The sequence below is a fragment of the Dermacentor andersoni genome, chromosome 7 (genome assembly GCF_023375885.2).
Source record: "Dermacentor andersoni chromosome 7, qqDerAnde1_hic_scaffold, whole genome shotgun sequence".
NCBI lineage: Eukaryota > Metazoa > Arthropoda > Arachnida > Ixodida > Ixodidae > Dermacentor > Dermacentor andersoni.
Genome location: NC_092820.1, coordinates 149,230,888 through 149,258,565, shown reverse-complemented (window position 1 = coordinate 149,258,565; position 27,678 = coordinate 149,230,888). Strand labels below are relative to the sequence as shown.

Sequence of the window (27,678 nt, the reverse complement as noted above, 5' to 3'; positions counted from 1 at the left end):
GGAAAGAATCGCTACAAAATATAGCGCAAACCACCTTGATTCATCAATCTTCAATGGCATGAGGTGTGTGGGCACATGTGTGGTCGAGCAGAACGTTTTCCATGAATGTACCCACACAATGCGAGAATTATTATTGCATGAATATCGACTGTAATTTCTCTCTGGATGTATAGACGTAGTTCCACGCTATGCATTAGGCTCAAATTTCCCGCTTCTTTAATTTCAGTCTAGACATACAATTTTTATTGTTTAACCTAGACGTATTGTAACTAATTTAACGCACGAGAAAGTGGTTGCTGCTGCCATCTTGCAACATCGCTGTGAAAAGCACACTGCTCAAATTGTAATAACAAAAGGTAAAAAACATATTTTTTTACTTTATCACAAACTTGGTGCAGTTTTAAAGGTTTTTGTTTGACAATTGTAAAATGCAAAGAGCACCGCCACACCGCGGCTCGCTCAATGGCTGCGTACGCGCGTACTCTGATCAAGACGACTTCCAAGTCGGCCGATGCAATGGCGGGACCGCCCGAAGATGTCGACGCCGTCGACTTGAAGATGACATTGCTCGAGTTTCGCCTGAGCGCTGGTCTGTCGAAGGGCGAAGCGAGTCGGAAGCTGGCCAGCGCGTGCCGGCGAGCGGCAGCGATCGGACTTGCGGCAAACACACTTTCGGAGCCGCCGCGCCTGAGTCTGGGCTGTCCCGTGTTGGACGAATACCTCGACGGCGGCCCAAGCACTCGCGGCCTGATCGAGCTGTGCGGCGAAAGTGGCAGCGGCAAGACGCAGCTGTGCCTCCAGGCGTCCCTCGCAGCCACCGCCGGCGGCAACGACGCTCACGTTCTCTACATATGCACCGAGGAGCGCTTTCCCGAGAAGCGCCTGCGCCAGATGGACCCGAGCGCAGTACGCGGAGAGCGCGTGCTCGTGGCCCAGCTGGGGGAGTGGCCCATGCTTATTCAGTGCCTGGAAGGCTCGCTGCCGGGCTTACGTCGCACGAGGCGCATCACGCTTCTGGTGATCGACTCGGTCGCTGCGCTCCTGCGCGCGGACCCGGAGCGCGCCCAGGGCCTGCGGCGTCTGGGCGCACTTCTGGACGGCCTCTGGCGATCGGGTGTCGCGGTACTGTGCGTCAACCAGGTGACGGACGTGCCCGGAGGTCGCACGGCGCCCAGCCTGGGGCCCGGCTGGGCGAACCTGGTCACCACTCGCCTCGTGACCAGTCGGTCGCCGTCGGGAGTCCGCGCCCTGCGTGTAGCCTTCGCACCTTCGATGTCGCCGAGAGAACCGTGTCGGTTTGCCATCACTGCGGATGGCGTGCGGGGGGTGCGGTAGAAGACGCGACGGTTCGTTTGTACCGGTGTCGACCGCTCCCGTGAGGCCAGTGAGCCAGTTCGACGGCCCGTGAGATGGGAAAGTGCAATGTGTGTGAGTGACCGCGCACGGTACGCCTTAACCGTGTCTAACGTGGCGCGTGAAGTGGGTCGAAACCCTAAGCGTAAAAACTAAGTGAAAGTATCGAATGGACTACTATAGTGCGAAACTAACTGTGATAAAGCTGTGAAGTGTGGTTTCCACTCTGCTCTGCATCCTAATCTTTTTGTAGGTAAGCGCACCTCTGCATATCCTTCGTGAAGTAGTGTACAATGCAGTAATGGAGAGGCACGAGGATGATTGTAGTGCGACACTATTACACGGACACCACATCCTTGCGGAAGGTGCAGCGTATTGTCTCTGAGGGCACCATGAAGAAACAATACACAGTTGAGCTAATAGTATTAAGGCGTCAATATTATTACCAATGTTCTTACCAATATATATTAAACAATGTTTTAGTAAACGAGAAATTGAGGTAAATGCAGGACGCTATTTGCCAGGGACATTCGAGTACTAGCCCGATGACGAAGGCACTCCTCATTTTATTTCTGTCGCTAGTACTCCAGTTCTCGTTATAAATAGTTAATTGCATTCCATTCCTTGTCCAGTTCTGTTCGATGTTAAGAAAAAATAACTCATTAACGTTACCCTCGACAACGACGCGGGCGGTCGAAAGGTTTCGTTTTCGCTCGACTCTACATTGCCCGCGCCTTCGTGTTTCAGTAGTTTCGTTATCGCAGTGCTGCGCTGGTTTTGCTGGCTCGCGAAACTCCCACAGAGTGCAAGTAGCAGAGATTTCTACGTTAGTTTGATGTCGTGGGCTGCCCGAACGGTCCGCGCCACTTGAGCAAAAGCAGCTGAGTTTCTTCGTGGCCGTACGTTTGCGTTTTAATACAACAATGCTATCGCACAAAAAAAAAAAAAGAAAAAAAGAAACCGCAGCGCTGTCTGTCGGGCGCCATTCTACTCACCACACTCCCGCTCGGGGGCGGGCGATTTGAAATGCCCGCCCCCTCAGGAGATGCGCACTCAGACGCAATTTTCTCTTAAACGAGTCTTTTCTTGGCACGGAACAATCGCTGCGAGGTTTCTGGAATGGTATTTTAACAGTCCTCGTAAACACTAATGATTGCTTTTCAAGGGATACTTATTCCTTGTAAAAGATTAAAACAGCTGAACTTGACAGAATTGTCATAGATCAGCTCATCTTGCATTTAATGTCCTGAGTGACAGCAGAAAGCGCTGTGCAAGTCGAGTTTTAGATGGCTGGCCTGCTGAAACTGCCCATGTTTAATATAAGCAAGTCAGGATTAATTGAGCCATTACACCACCACCCTTAAAAAGTACTAAAATATTCACGCCACATTTAGTACACCACTTTCGCTTGCAAATGTATGAGATGTGTGCACCTAGGTAAACATATCTCAAGTATTCAATGCTCTACATTCAGCTATTTGTGCTTTCTACATGTATTGAAGTAGTTTAAATGGCTCTAAATGGAAAAATAATTGTATAAGTGTGCGACCAAATTAGCTGAATCCAAACAGCAATTCACAGGAAATTTGAAACTCGAACTCATGAACAGCGGTCAAACAAAAATATATCTCCAAAGCCAACATTTTCGAGGTGACTTGTCTTATTCAAGGTGACAATAAGCAGATTGTTGCCCTCGTCGAAACGTTAACTCCAGGGACATCTGTCATTCGACCAGTGCAGATTGAATCAACTAGATGTTTTGCAGAAACGAAATGGTCTTGGTTATAAAATCGTTGCTGTGAAATAATGGAAAGGTTTAACCAATTTGCGTAAGCATTAGCAACGAGACGTAGCCTATGAATTAAGTTAGTAAGAACTTGCACGTCTTCTAGCAGCAGTAAAGAATAAGGCTATCTGTAAGCATGCTGTACACGACATGTCTTTGTAGTTCTTGCATTGTTAGGGGTATCCTCCTTCCTTGTACATTAGTAAGACACTACAGTGGACATAACTAAGCACAAGGTCAACAGCCGAATGTCTACGTTGCCCAATAAGTATGCAAACGGGTACAGCTTACGCTGTTCGCTCACGCATGTAAGAATGCAGTGCTTAGGCCATAGAATGCACGCATAATACTGCCAACCTAAAGCACGCGGTCAGCTTTTTTCACTGAAGCGTTTGTTTGTAGTCACGAGACAAGTGTGAATGTCTCGGAGAACTTACAGTAAACGGTTGAGAATGAGCGTGGAAACTAATGTATGCTGTCGCGTTCGCTTGCAACACGCACAACGGTAGGCGGAAAACCCCATCGCTCCCAGCAATGCCTGACGCGCGACGATCTCGGCAGCCTAGGACAAAGGTAGCTGAACTCGGTCATTGCAGCCGAGAGCGGCCAGATTTGACACACGCATACATCGAGCTCGTTGAACAAACGATGCCTTTTTTAACGGACCCGCGCACGTACTACAATCGGACATTGTCGACCGAAAAAATGCGCGTGTCGCCCAGGAACGAGTAATGGAGATAGTGGGGAAGGGAGGGAGAGAAACGTCCATCGGCTGACGTCATTCGTGGCCTGACCACGAGTGACCGCTCTCGTTTCTCCGCTGGGCCGTGCGTGAACGGGACGGCCACAGGTGCGAGGCCACTCGTCGTCATAGTTGCCGATCGGTGAAACGCTAGTAGCGCCTAAACTCTGCTCTGTGCCGTCGTGTTTTGGTCGACCCGTGGAGGTTCACATTTCTTGTTTTTTGGTTTGCCGTCTGCTACATCTGGCGAACGTCAACCACCACGTCGACGGCGTCAACCATCGCGCGTGACGTCAGCGGCTAAAGGCACGCGAAGGGTGGGGCAACTGGTGGAAGAGGAGGAGAGAGCGTACGCGCCGCGCATTCAAAGCAGCGGCGGCGGCAGCAGCCACGATCATCATCATCGTCGTCGTCGCGGCGGAGATGCTCGGCGGGGGGAAGTGACGTGTGACGCACGCTTCGAAGGGGCGGCAGCGGAGCTACTGGCAGCAAGCAGCAGCGGCAGCAGCAGCCTGGGGCGGCACAGCAGCTGCAACGGCGGTGGCTGGGCAAGATGTTCAGCTGGCTGAACAACGATGACGGCCGAAAGCGGCACCCCGAACTCTACAACACGGTCGTCGAGGGCCTCAAGAAGATCTACAAGGCCAAGATACTGCCGCTCGAGGAGCACTACCTGTTCCACGACTTCCACTCGCCACCTCTCGACGACCCGGACTTCGAGTCGAAGCCCATGATCCTGCTCGTCGGCCAGTACTCGACGGGAAAGACCACCTTTATCCGCTACCTGCTCGAGCGCGACTTCCCGGGCATCCGGATCGGGCCCGAGCCGACGACGGACCGGTTCATCGCCGTCATGTACGGCGACCAGGAGGGCGTCATCCCCGGCAACGCGCTCGTCGTCGACCCCAAGAAGCAGTTCCGTCCGCTCGCGAAGTTCGGCAACGCGTTCCTCAACCGCTTCCAGTGCTCGCAGCTATCGTCGCCCGTGCTGCAGAGCATGACCATCATCGACACGCCGGGCATCCTCAGCGGCGAGAAGCAGCGCGTCGACCGCGGCTACGACTTCACCGGCGTGCTCGAGTGGTTCGCGGAGCGCGTCGACCGCATCATCCTGCTGTTCGACGCGCACAAGCTGGACATTTCGGACGAGTTTCGGCGCAGCATCGAGGCGCTGCGCGGCCACGACGACAAGATCCGCATCGTGCTCAACAAGGCCGACATGGTCGACCACCAGCAGCTCATGCGGGTCTACGGCGCGCTCATGTGGTCCCTGGGCAAGGTGCTCAACACGCCCGAGGTGGCGCGCGTCTACATCGGCTCCTTCTGGGACCAGCCGCTGCGCTACGACACCAACCGCAAGCTGTTCGAGGCCGAGGAGCAGGACCTCTTCAACGACATCCAGGGGCTGCCGCGGAACGCGGCGCTTCGCAAGCTCAACGACCTCATCAAGCGTGCCAGGCTGGCCAAGGTACGTGTGGGCGCGCCCACGTCGTCTCATTTGCGTCGTCCTAACGAGCCCCCCGCGCGCGACGGGGTTCCGGCGTTCTCGTCTCGCAGTTTTTTGGGCAAAAGTTCAAATTGGGGGCAACAGGTGTACCGCTCAGCCGTCACTCACTTGGCATAGTTCGATGATGTATGCGCTGTCATTCGTGTCACCCAAACGACGAGGCTCGGCTGTTGGTCAAGGTCGTACCCTTCGCTGTACCAATCCACTGCAAGATCGAAAAATTGAGCCACAGTACTTCCCCGTACATTCATTTAGATGCATACCGCGGACCATGTCGCTTTCTGTATTGCGCTAATTTGTGGAGGGTCTCGAAGAAATGCTACTCGACTTTTGAATGAACATTTCGCTGTTTGTGACTCTGTGCTGCTGTTGCCTGTGTGTGGCAAAAAGAAACAGGCAAAGATCCGACATGTAGCTTTGTGTCTCAGTGCACATGTTTAGGTTATGCTTGCATAATACCACCGCATTCTTTTGCCATCACTGCACCAAACTGCTGCAACAGGTGCTCATTGTAAATGGTTTTTGGTGAGTGGTAGTGGAGTCACGTCACCATTTTGAGATTTAGCATTGCCGCTCTTGCGAGATTCAACTTGCACTAGTATGCAGCAGCGTGTGCTGAACTTTGCACGACAAGTTTAGCTTCATAAGAGTTCAGAATTGGCCTGGTACCTCACCTACCTGCTTCCAAGTAGTGCTTATTGCAAAATGAGCTCTGAAGTACGCTTACAGTGAAGTGCAGATGTGACAAGCAGCTTTGATTAATATTCAAATGAGGCTATGCATTTGTGGTTGTAAGTTGTCTTTTTGTATCCTGTAATAACAGATTGCTTCAGCTGGGAAAGAAAAAGGTTTTCTTGAAAGCGTCATTGTGCTGATAAGACTTTTGGTTGCCTTTACATGACTGGTAAGACTTGTACTACGGAATTTAAATTTCCAACACATAATTGAGGGTGGTGCATCAGGGACAGCACCTTTAGTGTTATTGCCGTCAGCAGCATTACACAATGCCTCCTTACAGGCTGCTTCGGTTATCACTTTCTGTTTGGCGACTCTGTTCTCGGATAGGCCACACTTTTAACCACTGCTAAATAGTTTGATGCCATATTTGTCCTTATGCAATAGTTGTTAGAGGCTCACTTGTCTGTTTGTGGCAGAAAGCGGTGCACTTTCTATTAAGGAATGTTTAGGTGAGATGTATCCATAGTGAACGAATATAACGCTTCCACATTCAAGCTCCTACCGTCGTGTCTTACTTTACATTCTGTAAGCAGCGCAGGTTGTGCACTCCAAGTTAACCTACTGTTTCAGCTTGGGTTGTATCAATGCAGGAATAATCTCACTGTAGCGCAGCAGGAGAGTGAGTTTTCATCACTTCTAATGGATTTCGTGGAGGAGAACCCCAGAGCCAGGTTAGGAAATCATCTGCTGAATGAATGAATGGAATCTTTATTGGTTTTATATGGAACCACTAGGTTAAGAAGCATCCTCGACTCCGCTGGTGAACTTTCCAAGGCACTTCTTGGTGTAGCCCACCAGGTAGCGCTGACGTTGCTGGACCTACCGAGTATTGACAGCTGGGGTTAAATTGCAGGTGACAAGCAGTACCGCTCTAACCCTAATTTCTGCCATTTGCAGTGGTGTCATACTTTCTTTTATGGTATTCTAATATGGGACGTCAGGCTGTTTACCAGGGATGATACATTTCAAAAGTTGCCTCACCTTTTGACGGTTGAGTGTGAAAGAAATATCAGTACAGTGAGTGTAAGTCTCTATTTTGTAGCATAAATGGATGAAAGTGACACAGCAGGATTTACACTCTCTGGCTAATCGGAATGTGCACCTTGTTTCTTACCCTGTGTTTCTGTCTTTGGCATTGAAACATCTGGCCTAACCCTCCAGCCCACCCTTCTGGGAGTCGTATGAATGGCATATAAGCTCACTTTAATTTCTTTTTCTAATATTTAGAGACTAATTGTTTTTATATTCCCTTCAGGTGCCAGTAATTTGTCTATTGTAAACTTAGTTTCACCACATTTCTTGCGTCGTCAGAATCATGAAAAGCATACAGCTGCAGAACAGATAAAGAGTTATAGATTTTTCAGAGAGTTTTGTTAGGTTTACAGAATGCTTACTCCATACAAGAATTTGCTACAGGAACGTCAGATATAAGCACATCAACTATTTAATGTCTAGCAATAATATGCTTGGAAAGCATCTGTCCAGCGACTTCTATATTTGGACATAAGTTGTTGTGAAAAGCTATGAAAGAAGTGAACCCACTACTTGACGTCATAGGCAGGCCAAGATGAAACTTCCAGTCATCTACCTTCCAACTCATTTTACGAAAACACTATACGCATGTTGTTCAACATTGCAGCACAGGTTCAATTGAAAACATTTCAAGTTGCATGAAACAAGTTTTAAATGTTACTTTCTTCATGGCTTTTGCTCATAATATTGCACTAGCTTGGCATGCACAACAGTGAACACAGTGTCTGAAGGGGATGTCACATAAACGAAGGCTCTATAGTGTACAAGGCCAGCGACCATTCTTCGATCAGGCTATAGTTATCTGAAATGTGGTACATGCAAGTGTTTGTTTCATTTCATAGGTTATGCTTATGGTGCGATTCTCACACTGTAAATCTGGGAATGTTTCCACATACACTGTTTCCACATATACAGGTCCCCCAAGGAAGTGGCGTTACACACCCATATTCAAAGTGTAGCATGTAGGAATTCTGCGCTGCGTGCACTTTGTCATAGGTGATGTTTATCTGTAGTGCTTACTTCTGCTGAAATACGTAAAAAATCTGTTTCGTGTGAACACGTGTTGACCTGTTCAACAGTACGGTGGTCGGAAGGCATATCTTTGTCGTGACCAGTTGGCCTACTTCGAGGTCTGCATCCCTCTGCTTGTCCCACAGATATCCGTTCATTCAGAAATGCGAGATAAGGCCGCGGGATCTGGGAACAATGACTGTGCCGATAAGTAGGCCGCGAGGAGATATTCCATGCATGAGCTGTGCTTGAACTTTCCAGCAGAAAATGGTAAAAAAGGAAAAGAGAAAAATAAATGCTTACAAAGCAGCATTTGTAATGAGGCCATATACGTCAAGCTTGTAACTTGAACACTCTACTTAAGTTACTGTAACTTAATTGATTTTGTGACTTACTCAGTAACTTGCAGTTGCTTATTTTAGTCAGGGATTGGTACTGTAACTTTATTACTTTTTGGTGGTAACTTGTACTTAAAGAGTTTGTTACTTGTCAATTACTTTTCTAGGTTAGCACCTACCTCTCTGCTGCAATTTTTCAGTGACAGCTTACCCATGAAAAGCAAGACCAAACTGTGCGATTTGAATTTATTAGTGTTTCTGAATAAATGAGTGTCCACTGGAAATAGCTGACGAGTTTAACGAGCTGCTTTTCCCTGCAATTAGTACTTAGGTGCTGCTTAACACTTTCTGAGCCAATGATTCTTGTAGGAATCGTAATGTCTTCCAGAAAATATCCTTCGTCAAGAAAAACAAACGACAAAACTATTCCCACAAATTTATAGTGTCAGGACTGCAACATCATTTGTCGACCCTGTGCTGCATATAAATATGGCTCTCCCTGAAATTTCACAAAAGTCCATGCTTCGCATCAGGCTGCGGTTAGGCCTCGGTATTGTATCTTTGGAACCTGCTGCCTAATGCTCATCACTCTCCTCGAGTAAGCTGTAGCCCTACCTCACACCACGATAATTGTGAACTGAAAATTCTGAAAATACATGCTGCTCACAACACCCTGAGTTGTTGGAAGTTCCTGAGAAAAGCCTTAGATTCATTGCCAGAAATGCCAGTGGAAATATTTTTTTCTGTACCTTGCATTTCCAGATGCATGTAATATAAAATTTTCACTTTGTCCAGCAAGGGTTAAATGCAGCAATTAATACTCTGCTCAGTTATTTTTCTGCCTTGTACTTTGTAAATAATTTAATTGCTTTCTCTGAGTAACTTGTACTTGTCCAATTCGTGTTGCAGGTTTAGGGAGTGTGAGATGCAACCACACTGAGCCACATTTTATTTTCACGAAGTTCAGCAACTCATCTGCACTTTTCGAACTGGAGCTGTAACTGCATTCCGGAGTTACGCTCGCTTGCCAAAAATTGTCGTGATCAGCCCACTTTGCGTGCACTGCAGGATAAAGACCTCTGGCAGCTGCCTCCGATTACCCTGTCTTACGTCAGCTGACTCCAATTCCTATAGGCCTCCAAATTTTGTGATCTCATCGCACCACCTGACTCTTTGCTGTGGATGACTTTGTTTTTCTTCCCTTGATACCGCATTCTCTTAGTGCGCTGCCTGGTTATTGTCGTTTCGCATTACACGTCCTGCTCTCGTTCATTGCCTCCTTTTAATCTAAGCTAGATATCTGCTACACCTGCTTGCCTTCTAATCCACACAGCCCTCTTCTTGTCTTGTTAATGTTAAACCTATCACTTTCTGTTCCATCGCTCGTGGCATGGTCCTTTGTTTTTTCTCATATTTCTTGGTTGACCTCCAAGTTTCGACCCCAGGGGCAGCAATGTTAGAATGAACTGATTGTGTAAGTTTTCTCTCTAGGGATACTGGTTAGCTGCCGTTTTGTGATTCGCTGTTGGGGAAAAGGGCAAGTTATTTTACCTTTGAGACTATGCTAGTCGTGCTACCAGTTTTCATTACAGAACCTTTCTCTCCCTAACCTTCAGAGACTTGGTATGTGATAATCTCGAATTTATTGCACTGATAAATGTGCTTGCTTTAACTGTGTGTCCTTTAATATCACTGCAAGCAGAAGTGCTGAACATGCCTATGCTTTGTTAAGGAACCTAGGTAGATTGAAATATAAGGTCAACTACAGGCTTACGGAAAACTAAAAATTCATTAAATGTGGGAACATCAATGATACTGATGTGTTTAGGCTGTTGCAAGAAACCTACCCATTAGTTGCATTCGACTTGGTGTGGGTAACTTCAGAACTGGAAATAAATTAGTTTCAAGATACAGAATAATCTTAGAGGCTCAGTGTACGCCTTATTTTAGCTGTTAAGCAAGCTGTGCGGCTTTCTTTCCTGTCGGTTTTTGGTGCACGTGTCTTTTTCACGATGTGAGGATTTCGTAGAAAGAAAAGCTATTGGTGGATTGGGCAGCTATAAATCCATCAGTGTTACAGAACACGCAGAAAAATGCCAGCAACTTACTTTAGCTATGCATGACGTATTCAGCAAGGAAACGTTCCAGCTGTTCCAGCTAAATGATGACAAGAATAAATATATCAGGGGCTCTCTGCATATAAAACCAACTGTTTTCTGCTACCCATTGTCTGCCTTAGTCTTCAATACTTCATTGCGCCAAAGCAGTTGTTTTTTAATGACTAAACTACTGTTTAATTGTTCGCTTTGTTACTGAGTTATCATTGACATCCTCTTTTATTTTTGATGCAGCAAAGTAAACTGGATTTTGTGTATGAAACATTGCTAGGTGGCATTCTTTATTACTATTATTACGTATTTGTTTTATGCTATTGTTAATACTTTCTACATTTCAAGGCTTTGCGTTTGAGGCCTGTGTGTCTGTGCAAGGTAGTTTGCCAGAAGCTCTTGACACCTCACTCAAGTGACTGACTGAAAGCTTAATTTTTTAGAAAGGACACGGCAAAATGATAGTGGTACAGATGTTTTGTAGCAGCACATCGTTCTTACAGAGCCCCTTAATTATTTCTCTGTAATTTCTTAGTTCCTTGACATGTTTTGGTGGACAGCTGGCATGGGGGCATCGTTTTCAAACTTCATGGAATTTTAAAATATCGCCTTTTGCAGATAACATAATTCTAGCCCTTGAATTGGATTATTCAGGGGGGCAGACACTACCTGCGCAAGAAATCGAAACACATATTCGACTAATTAAGAATATTCACCAATTAACTTCATTAATGTCTTTATGGTGAATATTGCAATTTATGAATTGTAGCCATTGCATTTGTGAGGCGTCTCTATTTGGAATGCACTTCCAGAATGACGGCAACTTGAAGATATGTGCCATCAAACTTGCTGTAAAAATGCACTGTTGTTCCAGTTACTTCTTTAACAAAATGCTCTTTTAGCATTGAATCGCTAAAGTAACAGGAATGTCCATGTATGTCATCCTGCACTTTGGGAAGTACTATATCGAAGCTGTTGTCATCCTGGAGATTCATTTCAAGTGGATATGTCTTCCAAACTCAGTGGCTCCAATTCGTAAATTGCAGTATGGGCCCTACAGGAATTAAGAAGGTAATTACTGAAGTTTTGTTAATTAGATGAACATGTGTTTTGATTTCTCGTGCTAGTAATGTTCACATCTTCGAATAATCCAGCTGAAGGACAACAGTTATGCCATCTGCCACTGGTGATATTAAAAGAAACTTTAAAAAAACATCACCCCGTATAACTCTAGGGGAGATGCAGGGTAACCTTGAAGTCAAGTGCGAGAAGGGCAGAGGGGGGATGCTGCCCTCATTAAACTAGTGAACGAAGAAGGGGGTGAAGGGCTGACCCGGACTCTCGATTTCGTTTTCGCAGAAGTTCCGACGTTCATTCTGGAAACATTCCAAGCTTAGTATCTGGCTCCTTTGGGGCACTCAGCCAAATCCGAGCGAACGGCGTCAAAACCCGCGACGTCACGACATGCCTCTGAGATTGGGAGACAGCGTGCGCCGCCCCGATCTCTGAGGCCGGGGTCACGACTAGGTGGTATTAGGACACGTGTCGTGTTTTTTTGTCGTGTCGCTTCCCCTACTGTAAATGGGGTTATTTCTCCATTGCAGAAGCTGCACTTGCACACAACTTCACTACTAGATTCCTCTCCCTTGTACTATTGACGGACTCGCGTATCTATTGATACTGGCGAACTTTTACGCGGAGCTGCTTCGACGTCGAAATTGTATTGACCCTGTGAAGGGAGCATGCACATCGATCGCATCTTGTATGGCTGTCCCGGTAGAAACACTTCTTTCTTCCGGGGGTGGGGGGATGGGGTGGGGGGGGGGGGTGGCAATGTCATCTCGATTAGTATGCGCAAGCGTCTGTGCAAACGCAAAGGCCATTACCACGCGGTTTCCCCTGTATCTCTGCGAACGGCCTTGCGAATGACTCGAACGTCGAAAGCGTGTTCTGGGAGCGTTCCATTCTCCCCAATTATAGTACGTTCAGTGTTTCACTGAAGAAAGAAATAAAAGAAAAGAAATAAATAAAAGAAAGAAATAGTAATAAAAAGGAGGGCAGGGGTGGCGAATATTCGAAATTTCGAACACAAATGGAATGCTGTTTCGAATCTTCGACATTCGATTTCGTTCGACATTCGCTATATATATATATATATATATATTGCATCCGCCAGAAGGCATATTGGCTATATTAGAGCCTGCCTGTCATGCTAGACGGCTGGCCAAATCGGCGAGTTTTCTCGCCTCATTGACCAACATCCAAGCGAAAAAAACCTGCAAATGTCAATACGTGCATAAATAAAACAAAAAAGTGAGCCTTTTGTCATTTATTTATTTATTTAAGGAAGCACATTGCGTTATTCAATCGAATATTCGAAGCCCGTATTTGAAAACTTCCCTATTCAAACACACGTAACAAACAATTTAAAATAGAGAATAGACATGTAAGGCCGACTAGCGCATGACAGTCGTCGTATTTATAAAAAAGAACGACAAAAATTAAAAAATACCGCTCAAGTTCTGTCAGGTTTTCTTCGCCAACTCGCGACGTCGAAAGTGTGCGGCTGCTGCGACAGTCGCGGAAGAGACTGTCACGGCTACACCCGTCGCGTTGCGTCACCCTCTCCCACTTGTGGACTTGACGTCTCGTTTTTTTTAAGTGTCCGTCGCGAATTCGTTTAGCGCCGGCTGTTTTTGTTATTTGTTTGCTTGTTTATTTGTTTTTTCGTCTCCGCGTGGCGCCCGATACGCAGTTGGTTTTCGTTGGCGCATAAAAAAAAAAAAAAACAAGGAACGCACGCCGCGCCACTTAAATGCATCCGACGCGCCGTCACGTTATTCGTGACGTTGAAGCCGACGCATCCCAGTCCCTTGCCTACGTAGATGTGTGGTATAGTAGATAGATGCTTGGGAGAGGCGCCGGCGAAAGTCCCCCGTAGCAACACACCATTGGTTTGTCACGTAACGGCTGCAGTATACTGAAAGGGTATCTGTATAGCGCAACAAAACAAGGCCACAGGAAGAAACGAAGACAAGCGCTTGTTTTCGTCTGTTTACTGTGTTTAGTACAAGCCAGTTTAAGATATTATGCCACACCAGGCTGATTGTGAGTAAAAAATAATGCTTCTGGTCTTGCCATCGAGTTTTTTCTTTTTTTTTTTTTGGCGTTCTAGGACGTTCAACTGTCGCGTACGTAACACCATGCACGTGTATCGATCTCCCGTCCACTTTGAGAGAGAGAGAAAGACAGAAGAAAGGGAAAGCGAGGGAGGTTAACCTGATGGGTAGATCCGGTTTGCCACCCTTCACTGGGGAGAGAGGGGAGGGGGAGGTAAAGTGACAGCAAAGTAGAGATAAAGAAAGAAAGGAGCATATAGACATTCAATATCAGTCAAATACTGTCACCGCATACCGTCACCACACAGCACAGTAGCACCTAGAGCACTATAAACATCTGGTCAGGCTACAGCCGCTTGTCCAGTTCTGTTGCCCTTAAAGAAGTGCAAAGGTGCCCTCGTCGCCCTCCGCTGCGATGGTTTGTGATTTCGGCACTCTAAAATAAGTTCTTCTGTTAGAGGTCTTTGGTCGAATTGCGCTATGGCGATTTCGAGCGATCGTCTATGCAAATTGTAGCGAGGACAGTCACAGACAAGGTGTTGGAGAGCCTCCTCGCCCGTCCACTTTGAACTTTTTTATGTATTTAGCGACCCGAGGGCTACGATCATCGTGTTTACCGCTGAATGAAAGGACCGAATAGCCGGCAGGTTGTATGCTGATTACGCAATGGCGCACGCTACCATTTGCACTACGCGCAGACAGACAATGGCTCGATTCTATTCTCAGCTGAATTTTTATTGCGCATAAAATGCGAGCCTAGTAGTACACGGTGGGTGAACGGCACGAGCACTGTTGAAAAATTCCAGGCAAATGCCTATTGTGCTTGCGAACCTTCAAATACGTTGTTGTTCAAGCTTTTCGAAATTATTTTAACAAATTGCTCATTAAAGACAAAAAACTTTAGCGAGATTAGGTTAGGTGATTTTTTGTCTCACGAATGGGCTTAATGTCGCTAGGTATAGGCGATAAGTTTGTGTACGATGAATTATAAGACAAAGAAAATAAAAAAAAAGAAACTTATTCTGTGGAAATGACTTTTTGGGTGGGAAATGAGGTGACATTTACTGACTTCCAGATTGCGCGCGAACGCCCCCCCCCCCCCCTCGCCCCCGAAAAATTATGGCTACGCCACTCGTTCCCCCATGCTGACAGAGCCGCCTTGCTTGTAGCTCACGTAGGCACAGGTGCCACTGTTTCATCTTGTACGTTTTGTCGAAAAAAACTCCAGATATGCCCTGTACTAATAATCTCGTATGATCATGTCGCTTTAAAAAGGGGATATAAAATACCAGTTTTTATAGAGGATCCCATATACTCTACTACAACAGCTGTGCTACAACTGTATTTAAATGTATACTTGACTGTTGCATAACGCACTGTAACGCTCGTTGAAAACTGTTATCCTCGCATGTCAGTGCACCCTCCCACACCCCCTTCCTCATGTAGTGTCTCCTGGCCCTTGAGGAATTAATAAACTAAGTGAAAGATCAAACCAACCTGATCCTCGGGTACGGGGCGCATATATATATGGAGCCGATGGTTTCTTTTCTCTGTTCTGGTGGCTTGGCACGCGCCTGAACTTAACGATAAGAATCGCTGACGGGGAGCGTGAATCACTGCACTTCCTAAACTGGGTTCCGCGCAACGCCAGCGTGTCCCCCTCTCTCCCCCCCCCCCCTCTCTCTCTCCTTCCCACCCTGCGGCACCCGCGCTGCGTAACTGCGTTCCTTGTACCGCGTGGCTGAGCTTAAACGTTGACTCAGCGCCTGTTTGGCATTGCAAGTTTTAGCGTTGGTTGATTGCAATGCGCGGCGCAGCGCGAACTATCAACTCTTGTGTACGATTACGCCTGATGTGACTCTCTGTATACAGTGCAACTGACGGTCGTTTGCTGCTCGAAGAATGAGGACGTGTACCGAATGACCTGCATAACACTTTGCCGTGTGGTGATAACGCGGTTTAAATCGTGGGTCGATGACTTGTATTCACAGGTGTGCGACGTAACGCCGACGCATTTCTCTCGCATTTGCCGCTAAATCGCCGACGTTTTCTGTCAATCAATCAGTCAGTCAGTCAGTCAGTCAGTCAGTCAGTCAGTCAGTCAGTCAATCAATCAATCAATCAATCAATCAATCAATTTTCTCTCTAATGTGGAAGGTATATGTATTCAAACAATAATTATCCTGCATACGTACGAGACGGAATGTAATTTGATGTTTACAACAGACGTGTTATTGGGCTCTCTCTCTCTCTCTTTTTTCCTTTTTCTTTTTATCGCTGTATAAGGGTCAAGGACGTTTAACGGTCTGGAAGGCAGATCAGGCAGTGGTTCCTTTCCGTCTTGCTTCATTCATACACGAGTCTTGGTCGACTTTGACGTTTGTTCGTTTTATAATTACATCGTTCCCGCATTTTGTTCTTCAGCAGGTTGCCCTTTTGCGGGCGTTTGCAAAGTGGGACGAATATTTCCGACGTACAGGCGCTAACAGCCAAACCGCCGTAAAAGCAGAGTTATGGGGGAGGCGGGGGAGGCCGCTTCATCAAGCTGCTTAGCTTATCAGCTTCTTACGCGGCTTTATTGTCTTTCTGTAACGAAGGAAATTAGCATAACTGTATTAAAAAATGAGCCTCGGGGGTCGTCCCACCCGTTTAGCGGTTGCGTCGTCCGTGGCCACGGTGTCGTCTTCACCGCCTACGTAAATTTTTGACGTTGGGGTCGCAAGAGTGGGTCGCAAGGACCGCGGTGAGGCGCACGTACATAGTACGGCCCGTGGATGTCGCAGACTTCTTTCGACTATAGCAGTCGGGCTGCTCGGTGATACGCTCTACGACACTTCGTACATAGTGATGTGTTCGTCGTTTTCTCTCTTGCTGCGCTTCATCATCATCATCATATGATGATAATGAAATTATTATTATTATTATTATTATTATTATTATTATTATTATTATTATTATTATTATTATTATTATTATTATTATTATTATTATTATTCGTGTTCGATCCCGTTCATCTTCGTAATCATCTTCGCTCTGCTTTTCATATTCAGCTTTTGTCATGTTGTTCCTCTCCTCGACTAAGCGTCCGTTTCCCATCCCTGTGCCGTTGGCCGTTCCCAGACGCTGCACTGCAATTGGCATGAACGCGTGGCTTAACTTAGCGTTGACTCAGAATGACTGCTCGGGGAGCGAGGCCCGACGCGAGCTCATGACCGTTCCTCCGATCGGCCGCGTTCGATTTGCGTTCCGTCGGTGCAACGAACCTTTCTCGTCTGTTTGTTGTCCGTGCGTTCGAGTGCCGCTCGCGAAGGCAAAAAGATTTCCTCGAATGTCGTTTCGGAGAGAGCGGCGCGGTGGGTGACGGGTGCTCTTTGTCGAAGACCGAACAATTCGTGCAGAGCTGTTCGGTGCGTACGCGCAGTTATTTGCGTGCTTCAAAACGTCGCCGCTAATGTGCGGGCGGTTTCGAGTTGACCTTCGTGTTGTTCTGTGAACCTTCTCGAAGTGTTTATTGGCAGCGCATTTGCGAGCGACGACGGCTGAGCAAATGTTAATTCTGCGAATGTATGTGTGTGTTGGACTTTCCCCGTGAGCAAGGCTGTGTGAAAGCGCCTCCTTTTTTTTTTTTTATCGGTCACCACAGTTACGTGGGAATCGGCTCAACTTAATGGACATAAATTAGAATGATATTTTTAAGAGAAAAGGTGTATTTATACCTAATTACAAACGGAGATAACGCGGGCATTGCGGGAACCAAGATGGCGACCCCTTTTGTACGTTTCATCCTCATCCGAGGAAGCCGCCGCCACGTCTCCAACCACGAGGCGTTTAATATAGACATTTCATTTTGGTTTCTAAATTTGATGATTGATTGAATTTTAAATGGTGGCACGACGTCAATTTGGGAAGTGGGTGAGACAACGTGTGGCCCGCGTTGTCTTCTATGTGTCTTCCTTTGTTGTGTGTTTCAACTTGCGGCAAAAAAAAAAAAAAAAAAAAACGCGTCTTTTAGCAAACGCCAACTAGGCCAGCAAGCAGTGCTGTTGCTCACCATGAAGTTTCACATGCGGATCTGCGTAGCGTGCCAAGTGTCTAAATGTTAGCCCGTGGCCAGACCGAGTCGTCTTTAGAGAAATAAACAGGAGCGATAGAAGCGAATGGAAGCTTTTCATGTTCTGCCACCAATTGCCCGTACTTGTCGTTGCTATAGTTTCTGTTTACGCCTTACGGTAAAATGCTGCGCGTTAGAAGTTTGTACGTGTCGATGTGAGACGTTGTCGGTCGCACCGAGATAGCCAGCCGAACCAAGTGTTTCCCGACCGTCTAACTTTCGCGGTGTAGCCCTCTCATGCGACTCACTAACGTCGACGTTCGTTTCAACCCGCGTGAACTTCGCTCGCTGGCCTTTGTCTCTGTCTGTCTGCTAACTCCTTCATGCACAGGAGTTAACAGGAACGAGATGTTACCATTTAGCAACTCAAGTGCTCTGGGCTCGTCAGCACGTGTAACCATCGTGCTGGAATGGTTCGAAATATCCATTAAAATAACCCAACAAAATATTTTGTTTGTGTGTACGTGCGTGCGTGCGCGCGCGCTCTTCCTAACGGTCTCGGTCGATCGGTCGGTCAGGTTCCTCGTCCCGAGGCGACATCCCGGGAAATCCGTTATCTCGGGAGAATTCGCTTGCGCGTCGCGTCGGTATCTCTTTCCTGCTGGGTGACGTACGACTCCGAGGAACGCGGCGAAGAGCCGTACAACATCGGAGAAGGCTATGTAGCTGCGCGTATATACACTTCGCGTTCCTCGGCACCGATAAACCAGGGGACTGGCTATTGGGCCACGTATGTAGTACGTGTGGACGACTCTGTGCTCGCCGTGCGTTTGGCGACGGTGCGGTGGTGTTTCGCGACCGGAAATGACGCAGTCGGATTTGTGGGAGAGAGGGTGTGAGAAGCGTCTCTAGACCGCCTCCTCCCAACCTCTGGAGTACACCATCTCTCTCTTCGCTCGCCTATTTTGAATTCGCGAAGAAACCGAGATGTGGCGCCATTCTCGATACTAGGCGACGTTTGCAGTCGTCGGCTTTCGTCATTTTCCTTTCTTTCTTTCTTTCTTTCTTTCTGTTTCATGTTCTTGCCGTATTTTCATTGCTCCACGAATCGACAGTGACAAATAGTTTAGGAATTAGCGTCACCAGATGGTTTGTGTATGCTAATAGGACCCTGGCATACCACACACAATAAATAAATAATTAATTAAATAAAAATAAATAAATAAATAAAAATAAATAAATAAAAAGCAATGTAGGGCGGTTCGAATAGCGAATTTTTGAAAGATCGAATCGAGCAGGAACCTTCGAGAAATAACAAACTAAAAAAATGAAAGGTTCCGTGGAGTTTGTTCGGCAACAAAATGGTTGTGTACGTATACGTTACTTTGTACACGTAATGCCGTTGACAATTGAATTTCAGTATAACCGAGAAACTTGTAAATGAGTAAGGAAAGCACGATTGGCTTCTGCATCGTGACGATGGGTTTTAAAGAAGAAAAAAACGCAGCACCCGTCCCCAGATTAATGTAGTAGACTGTAGTGCCCGTTCAAGGAGCTAAGAGCAAAACTACAGCTGTGTTAAGAGTCCATGCATGGTGAGATTGGCCAAATAATAGATAGCTTTGTCTAAATCGAGACAGCGAATTTATAGGATTCCTAAGGCGACACATGTTTCACTTACACACCAACCGGTAACTAATGCGCATAAGTGACGACCTCATCGACGAGTTCGTTCAGGAACTGAAACCTCTGCGTACCGCGGTTGTGCTAAATAATAGTCATTTGGCCGAGTCCCCACTTGCGCCAGGTCTGCCTCGTGCGACTGAAAGAACTGACTGTGTTGTCTCTCGCATTATTCGCACGGAACAAACTTTCGGCAACTTCGAATACTGAATTATCGAATCGCGTACGAGTCGAATAGCTCACAATGTTCGATTCATACTCGAAATTTCGAATATTCGCGTTCCCTTAATGTTTGTATCAGTTGATATTCACGTCGTAGCCGCATAACCCTAACTCCTTTGCGCGCCGAAAGAAAGAAAAACGCCTGCGTCCCATTTTAGCACAGTTTCTTAGACTGCCTGGAGTATACTGAGATTACGTTATCGGTTTGTCACTTTTCTCGCTAAATGAAAGTCTAAATCCTCTAACGCTTGGAAAGTATATCGGCAAGCGCCCACCCCTCTACAATTTACCACAAGAATTGTTGCTACGAAACAGTTTCGGTTTCGATACCCCGGAGGCGAGTGCGTCATTCATGACGTCATGCCACACTGGCACGCTCCGTTCCTGCAATCGCTGCAGCTGCCGCATTTCTTGAGCACAGCTGTAGAACGAAGTGCATGCGCGCAGCACTCCATGTGTGTTCTTTTTGAGCAGCTTCACTAATGTTTATTAGCTTTGCTAATGCACGACGTCGGCAGATCTTGCGCGGTGTAGTGACGTCACCATTATGACGTTGACGCGCCAGGTGCGGCCTTTTTTGAGAACCGCATTTAGTATATCCAATTAGAATAGCTCGTGTTTCCCAACGAGCTTCGTATACTTGATAGGGGTCGTCCTCTTACGTGCGATATGAACGTGTACGTGGTAGTTCTACAACTTCGGAAAAAAACATGTGTCAGTACTTCTTTTGATGATGCTGTGTTACATTTCAGGGTGTGTTGTAGCGTGGACTGTTCCCAAGGCTTACCTTTGTTCTCACGTGCAGATGCGCTAACATGCGCGCACATATTTCTTTGCTTGATTGATGCGAAGAAAAAAGTATACATACCCAAAGATATGGGACACGACATTCCTTGACTTGGAAGTGTATCTCGTCTTCTTTTTTTTTTTTTTTCGCTAAAGTTGTGCTAACAAATAGGGAGCTTTAGAAATAGCGTCCCCCAGCAGGCTTTGCGTGCCCAACCTCCCCCCTCCCCTCTTTCCAACTTCGTCGTACGCCTTTTGTACCCTTTGTGCGCCCGGAACAATTAGCGTTCCCTAAGTTTGGGTGCCCTCAGTCTAAAACATTTCGACGCCACCGCACTAAGTCGTGCAACTGCCCTTACAATGCATTACGTATGCATGCGGGACGAGCGTTCACATGAGCGCTTACGCTCGAACGCATATGCGCGCTATATGCAGAAGCAGAAGCCAAGTTTTGTCTTTGGTGTACGTTTCGCTACCATACACTACGTGACCGGCGCTATCTGATGGCCTCGTGTTTACTGCCTGGTGGGTATATATGTCCAAGTTTTCGCTTTCCTTTTTTTTTTTCTTCTTCTCCTGCATGACGATAAGGGCAGAATAAATAGAACACGGGGAGGAAGTGAACTGGTCTTTTTTTTTTCTCTCTGTCCTGTTTCCTTCAAGGAGCCTGCTCCATCTGAACGCTGAATAGCGGTTAAAAGTTGGAGCATCTTGTATTACCCGCCGTTCTTCGCTCGTAACTTGAGGCGCTTTGCTGCCGAGCGGCGCGATGTTGGGGGGACTTCGATTTCCGGTCCACAGCATGGCCGCTCTCCAATAAATGCGGGATTTAAAAAAAAAAGAAAAGAGAAAAAAACGCTCGTGTGTAGTTGGGTTACAGGTGTACGTATTAGAAGTGCCTCAGGCTGTCAGTATTATTAACCCCGTAGCTCTCCACCGCGCCGTCCCTCGCATAATGTGGTCACGTGACTGGACGCTAAGGAACGCCTACGTTCCCTTAATTCTTCACGCAGATAACGGGATGCACCAAGGGGTAATTCATTTACCCACGTATTCTGGAACGACCCTGCACTCAGCACTCCCACCTCGACTCGGATGAATGGAATTGAATGGAATGGAATGGATGGATGAATGGATGGATGGATGGATGGATGCATGGATGGATGGATGTTATGAGCGTCCCCTTTAGAACGGGGCATAGCGTTGCGCCGCCAAGCTCTTGCTATTATACTGCCTAATGACCTATCCAGGTTAAAGAAGAAAAAGAAAAGAAAGTTAATGGCAGCTCTGCGCTCGGACAAAAATGGTCAGTTTTTTTTTTTTTTTTTGCCCTCCGCGTTGATTCTTTAGAATCGTAGTGTCTTTTGCAGTCGAACGGTGGCGCTGTGCTCAACTTTATGAAGCTTGGTGGCGCAATCCACCGCCCCGTTTCAAAGGGGACGCTCATAACATCCATCCATCCATCTATCCATGAAGTGGTAGAATAACTTCGAATCGAAGGTGGTTTGAGAGTACGGGGGGTTTTAGTCTGAATTTGCAAACCATTCAGAACAATGTAGTGAAAAACAAAGGTCGATTATTATTGAAAGAAGATTTACGAAGGCCAACCTTTCATTTCTTTGAATGTCGTACACTCTTAGGCAAAGTTACACCCTTTGGCTTGCCCCTTCTGCCACACAATAATCGTTATCTGCCTTGATTCGTTTCCTTTCTTTAACGCTGCGAGCCCGGTACTTTCCAGTAACGAACGGCACGCGCGTTATCAGCACAGAACAGTTTACACCCTTTGGAGTGCCCCTTCTGATAACGCGCGTGCCGTTCGTTACTGGAAAGTTCCGGGCTCGCAGCGTTAAAGAAAGGAAACGAATCAAGGCAGATAACGATTATTGTTGTGTGGCAAGCCAAAGGGTGTAACTTTGCCTAAGAGTGTACCGAAAACTCGGCGCTTGTAAGTTCGTGACGTGCCGCTGCAGTGCGACAGGAATCCGTGGCGTCCGTGTGACGTCACGAATTTAAAAGCATCGTCTTTTATTTGGCCTCTTTTTGGTGCAGAAGAGGTTCTCGAAACTTGCCTAGGTTAGTTTACGTTTTCATTATAGAACGCACCGTGATCCTTGTTGAGCAGACGAACAGTTAATTGGTACCCGAACAGACGCTGTCGAAATGCGTGACGTTACGGCATGGTCTCCGAGATAGGGCGGCGCGCGTCTCGGAGGCTATGGTTACGGCGAGCTAGTGCAGGAACTTCACAAAGCGGCGTCGCGAGCCGCCTTTGTTTCTTTTTTTTTTTTTGCGTCTTTTTCTAGCTCACGATGCGACCCTCTCAGTGTAAAGAGTGCTCGCTTTGCTATTGCACTCGTGCAGTTTACTTTCTTACTAAAAAAGTTGTTTGGAGGAAAGAAAGTCGCTTTTCAAGTTCGACCGTTTTCGCTTGGTCGCGTAGCTGTAGGCGTGCGAGACCCTCTTTCGGAGCAACGGTAACTGTGCGTCCAAGTGGGCGTCGGAATGCCTCCGCAGAACGACGCGGTGACCTTGACCTCGCAGTATCCGATGGCGCAAGCATGCAGACGCGAATCTAAGTCTACGCTTTCTTTCTTCGGCATATACTGTGTATGCATGCCCCTTGACTTCCCTCCCTAGATGCCTCCTCACCGTGAAAAACAGTCCTACGTGAAGGGAAACAGTCGACGATCCCTTTAATTAAAAGCACCGTCTACCGTCCGCAGCGCGTCGTTGGGTTGTGATGGGAATGAGATGATTTGACGGAAACGTGCACGCTTGTATCCCATAAACTAGTTACCTTTAATCTGCCTCTGAAAGTGGTACAAGAATGACATGTGTCGTCGCTCGACGGTGAAACAGTGCGACCAATCTGTGTACCGGTCAGGTGACCAAAAAGCCTCGCAGGTAGTGTTATTTTGCTTGGGTGCAATATTGTATTAGCCTGAAATCGCATTTTATGCGCTTCTGCCGACTCTCCTTCGCGTTGAGAGAGAGATTTCTTCCTAGTTCCTAGCTGGCGCTTGCTGAACGGTGGCGACAGACCATAAAAACGTCGAATCACGTGGTACGCATGCCAGACGTAATTACGGACGTGTCTCGAAAGATCACTGGTGGTGACGAACTGTGACGAGTCATTATACTACATAAACTTTATTGAGTTCGGGGCGAAGAAATCTGTCTATATAGCTAACTAGTTGGAGAGATGAGTAGGTGGCTAGCCAGATATATCGATAGCTTGCTAACCATAGATATACATCGGGTGCGCAAAGCCTGTCGTCTGCGACGGACTCGTCCAGACGCCCAAAGGAATTGTGACGAAACCACACCTTGACCCGGCATTTACGAAAGCTAAATATAGGTGGCGAGAAAAATGAAAGGGGATCCGACTAAACCTAATTTGATTTTTGATAATCATCTTTACCTCTTATAGGTGGTTGTCGTGAAATCGCTTCATCCGAATTAGCGTACGCAAATGTTTTGTTCTTTCGGAAACGGGCTGTATAATTCGAAATGTTCGTGGGTACATGGCCCCTTCTTACACCAGACGCAGTAAAATTTCACACAGAGATGTTACTGTTATCCCTTTATGAATTGGAACGTCAAAGTCGGAATCACATTCGGAATGATGCTCGATGATTTTTTTTTTTTTTTACGCTTTTACATTTTGACCACTGATTGCTTGTGTGTGCTCACTTGTGCGTCAAACGTTGCCGAGTTACTCAGTGGACAGATTTCGCAAAGTGAAAGTGATTTGTTTTGAATTGTTTACGCACGTTGAGTCTGTTTTCTTTTTTTTTTTTTAACGTTGTCGTCTATACTTCCGGTGAAACGTTTAATTTCTGCGGGACAGTATAGTATATGTCGACTATTGCGACATCGGCTTCCGTAACCGCGTTTGAGCGCTGGAAGCTTCGGAGATTTACGGATCCCGTTGCCCCTTCTTTTTGAATGGGGCAATTTGAAGTCCTTAAAGAACCGCGGCGCCGTGAATGGCAAAGGAAGGGTCGGCACGAGCTCGTGTTCCGTGTGGGCCAAGGTCAGTTTGCGTCGAGACATCGTGCGAGTTAACAGCTGCATGGATCCAATAAGTTGGTTTATCATCCTGTTGACGTGGGGTCGCACGAGTCTCCTTGTTGTGGGCAAGAGAGAGAGAAAAACAAAAACAAACTTTTCGTATAAAACTGACTGCAAGGGCCTGTGATAGTTAGCTATAAACACCTTTGACACTTCATTCATTAGCACATAGTTACGCCGACGTACGTTCTCCTGCTCAAGAGTCGCCGCCTCGGGTGCACCATTTGATGAACTTGATTTCATCATCATCATAATAATAATAATCATCATCAGCCTATTTTATGTCCACTGCAGAACGAAGGCCTCTCCCTGCGATCTCCAATTACCCCTGCCCTGCGCCAACCGATTCCAACTAGCGCCCGCGAATTTCCTAATTTCATCGCTCCACCTAGTCTTCTGCCGTCCTCGACTGCGTTTTCCTTCTCTTGGCATCCATTCTGTAACCATAATGGTCCACTTGTTATCTATCCCTACACATTGCATGGCCTGCCCAGCTCCATTATTTTTTTTTTTCACTTGATGTCAATTAGAGTATCGTCTATACACGTTTGGTCTCTGATCCAAACCGCTCTCTTTCTGTCTCCTAACGTTATGCCTAGCATTCTTCGTTCCATCGCTCTTTGCGCGTTCCTTAACTTGTTCTCACTTAACTTGGTTTAGCAAGACGCAGTTGACGCGGCGCGATATTGTGGCCCCACGTGATCTATATAGCTTGTACACTCGGTGAATGACAGCTGTTGCCTCCGATATATCGGTGCACAATGTCGCGACCTTTCAATGTTTTTTTTTCTTTTTTTTTTAGTGATTTAGATGTGACAGACAAGAGGCTTCAGACGTGAGGACACGCATGTGACTTTTGTGGTTGTATATCGTTTGAGCCTTTGCTACAACAAATTAGAAGGTGACCTATACCAACGAGTCCGCATAGCCACCCTCATCGGCTTTATATGAGCGGCTTCACGAACCAGTGTGGAGGAGCCATACTATAGTTTCCTGTAATCTTACTGCTGGTTGCCCGCGCTATATTTATTCTTCGGGAGAAATGCTAAGTGAGCTTAGACTAGCAAAGTATTGAAGTTATCGCAGCACTTTTCCAGTGTTCTTGCGAAGCTCTGTTTGCATTTTTTTTGGTAAAAGCAGAGGGTTAACTATTTGTAAAGAGACCGAAATACGTCTGTCGAGAACTCGCCGGCTTCAGTTACTAAATCTCAGCACATGCCCTAGCGCGCGATTGGTAAATAAAAGTTAATAAATATCTTCCTAATTAGCTATATACTTAGTGAAATTTCTCCGCCTCCTCATGTATATATATACCTCTTCAGTAATACATACCCCATGCATCATAATTGTGCTAATCAAAAAAAAGAAAAAGAAAAATCATGTGTTTGTTTAGTTAAACATCAACATTAGGCGGCTGACTCAGACAGGCAACGTCGCCAGGTGCGAAAAGTTGCCTTGTCGTATCTGGGCCAGACACTTAAAACGAACGTAGATCGAATAAATTCTCATCTGGGTCGCAAGTGTTCTGAAAAGCCAACCCGAATGTGGCTACCACTCGGCTGTGCGCATTCTATTCGACTCGCGAGTATATATGACGCACATGCAGCCTTCGGGAGTGTTTGACGCATACGGTTTGCGTGCCCTTGAAGCACGGAAGCCGCCACGCCAGCGGTAACGTGTCGAGTTCCTTTCGTGCACCTGCGTTTGTGAACGCTTGGAGCTCGTTAGCGAAAGTGGCGTTGACGTACAGTATATATTGAGCGAAAAGATCTGATGCTGTGGCTTTATCTGAAAAAAAAAAAATTATATTACCTACGTTTCTAAGTTGCAAGTTGCTGTATTGCTTTTTTCTTTTTTTTCATTTTGATATTGTGATACAGGATATGTATGTATGTATGTATATGTATGTATGTATGCTTTATTTCCACAAAAACTAAATACAGCTTTGCGGGGGTAAAGTGGGGAAAAAGGCTGCTCGTAGCAGCTTGACCAGCCCCAAATACCCTTAATACAAAAAGAAAATAAGGGAGCAGCAGAGCGGAAATACAGTTTTCCGAAGTACTTACATATTCAAGCATTACAACATATCATGCATACGCATCGCAAATCAGGCGAGGAAAAAAAAATACAACAAAAGCAAGATGTGAGCAAGCAAGCAAAAACACGAAATCTCACTGCACTTCAAAAGCACATAGGCATTGTACAACTCACATATGAGAGAAAAAATCAAGAATATCAGGAGGAGAACAAGTTGCAAAATCAATTTTATTAACAATAAGATCGTTTAATAACCGAGGTAGCCTGGAGCACAGCATTTGTGATCCATAGTTTTGTGATCCATCCATGTAGAGCTGTCTACCCTTAATTATACCCTTAAACGTGAATAAGGGTGTAAATGGGTCAATAACTCCCATTACACACACACAGAGTAATTACACCCTTAAACATGAACAAGGGTTAAATTGGTCAATAACCCCCACCAGTACACACACAAAGGGTGTCGGTGCGTGAGTTATAGACCGATCGACACTCTCATAAAAGTGAATAAGGGTGGGAATTGGTTTATAATTCACACCGTTACACACACAGAGGGTATAGTAGCGTGAGTTTTAGAAACTGATTTCCGCCCGCACTCACTTTTAAGGGTGTAAATAATTTTACAGCGTAGATCCTTTTATCCGCGCTGCGGCAGCGGTGTGTTTTACGACCCCGGAAAACTACCGTTCATCAATCTTTTGCCGCCATTTTATAGCCAGGAAAGAAAAAAAAAGCGTTTTGTCCCGTAGTTTGCTATGGGTACACGTTCTTGACGTGTTCAAGTATAACGGTAACGTTCCTCAGACGCCGAGCTGGTGTATATATCGCGTTTTTTGTTGTATACTTAAGCAAAATTACTTTGTCAAACATTCTAACTCTACAGCGAAACTGCCATGGTGCCAGCTGGAGAGTTACATATATATATATATATATGTTATCGTAACTTGTTGTGAGCTTCCACAGGGCTTAGCCGGAAGTATTTTGACACCTGTGTGTGCAAACTTAGAGAGAGAGAGAGAGAGAGAGAGAGAGAGAGAGAGAGAGAGAGAGAGAGAGAGAGAGAGAGAGAGAGGGGTCCGTGCAGATGG

At 46.3% G+C, this 27,678-nt stretch overlaps 2 protein-coding genes across 3 annotated transcripts in view; both read left to right on the top strand.

Annotated features, from left to right (window-relative positions):
• The first annotated feature begins 222 nt into the window (after positions 1–222).
• Positions 223–27,678, top strand: part of LOC126533647 (uncharacterized) — an 84,706-nt gene continuing 57,250 nt past the window's right edge. The window contains exon 1 of one of the 2 annotated variants that reach the window (XR_008613029.2): positions 223–1,606. The gene's annotated coding sequence lies outside the window, so the exon portion shown is untranslated. The remainder of the gene's footprint in view (positions 1,607–27,678) is intronic. The other variant, XM_055072232.1, reaches the window with a different exon arrangement.
• Positions 3,959–27,678, top strand: part of Past1 (putative achaete scute target 1) — a 42,694-nt gene continuing 18,974 nt past the window's right edge. Inside the window, exon 1 of the mRNA XM_055072231.2 lies at positions 3,959–5,349. Coding sequence (XP_054928206.1) covers positions 4,435–5,349 — 915 coding nt within the window. The 5' untranslated portion in view covers positions 3,959–4,434. The remainder of the gene's footprint in view (positions 5,350–27,678) is intronic.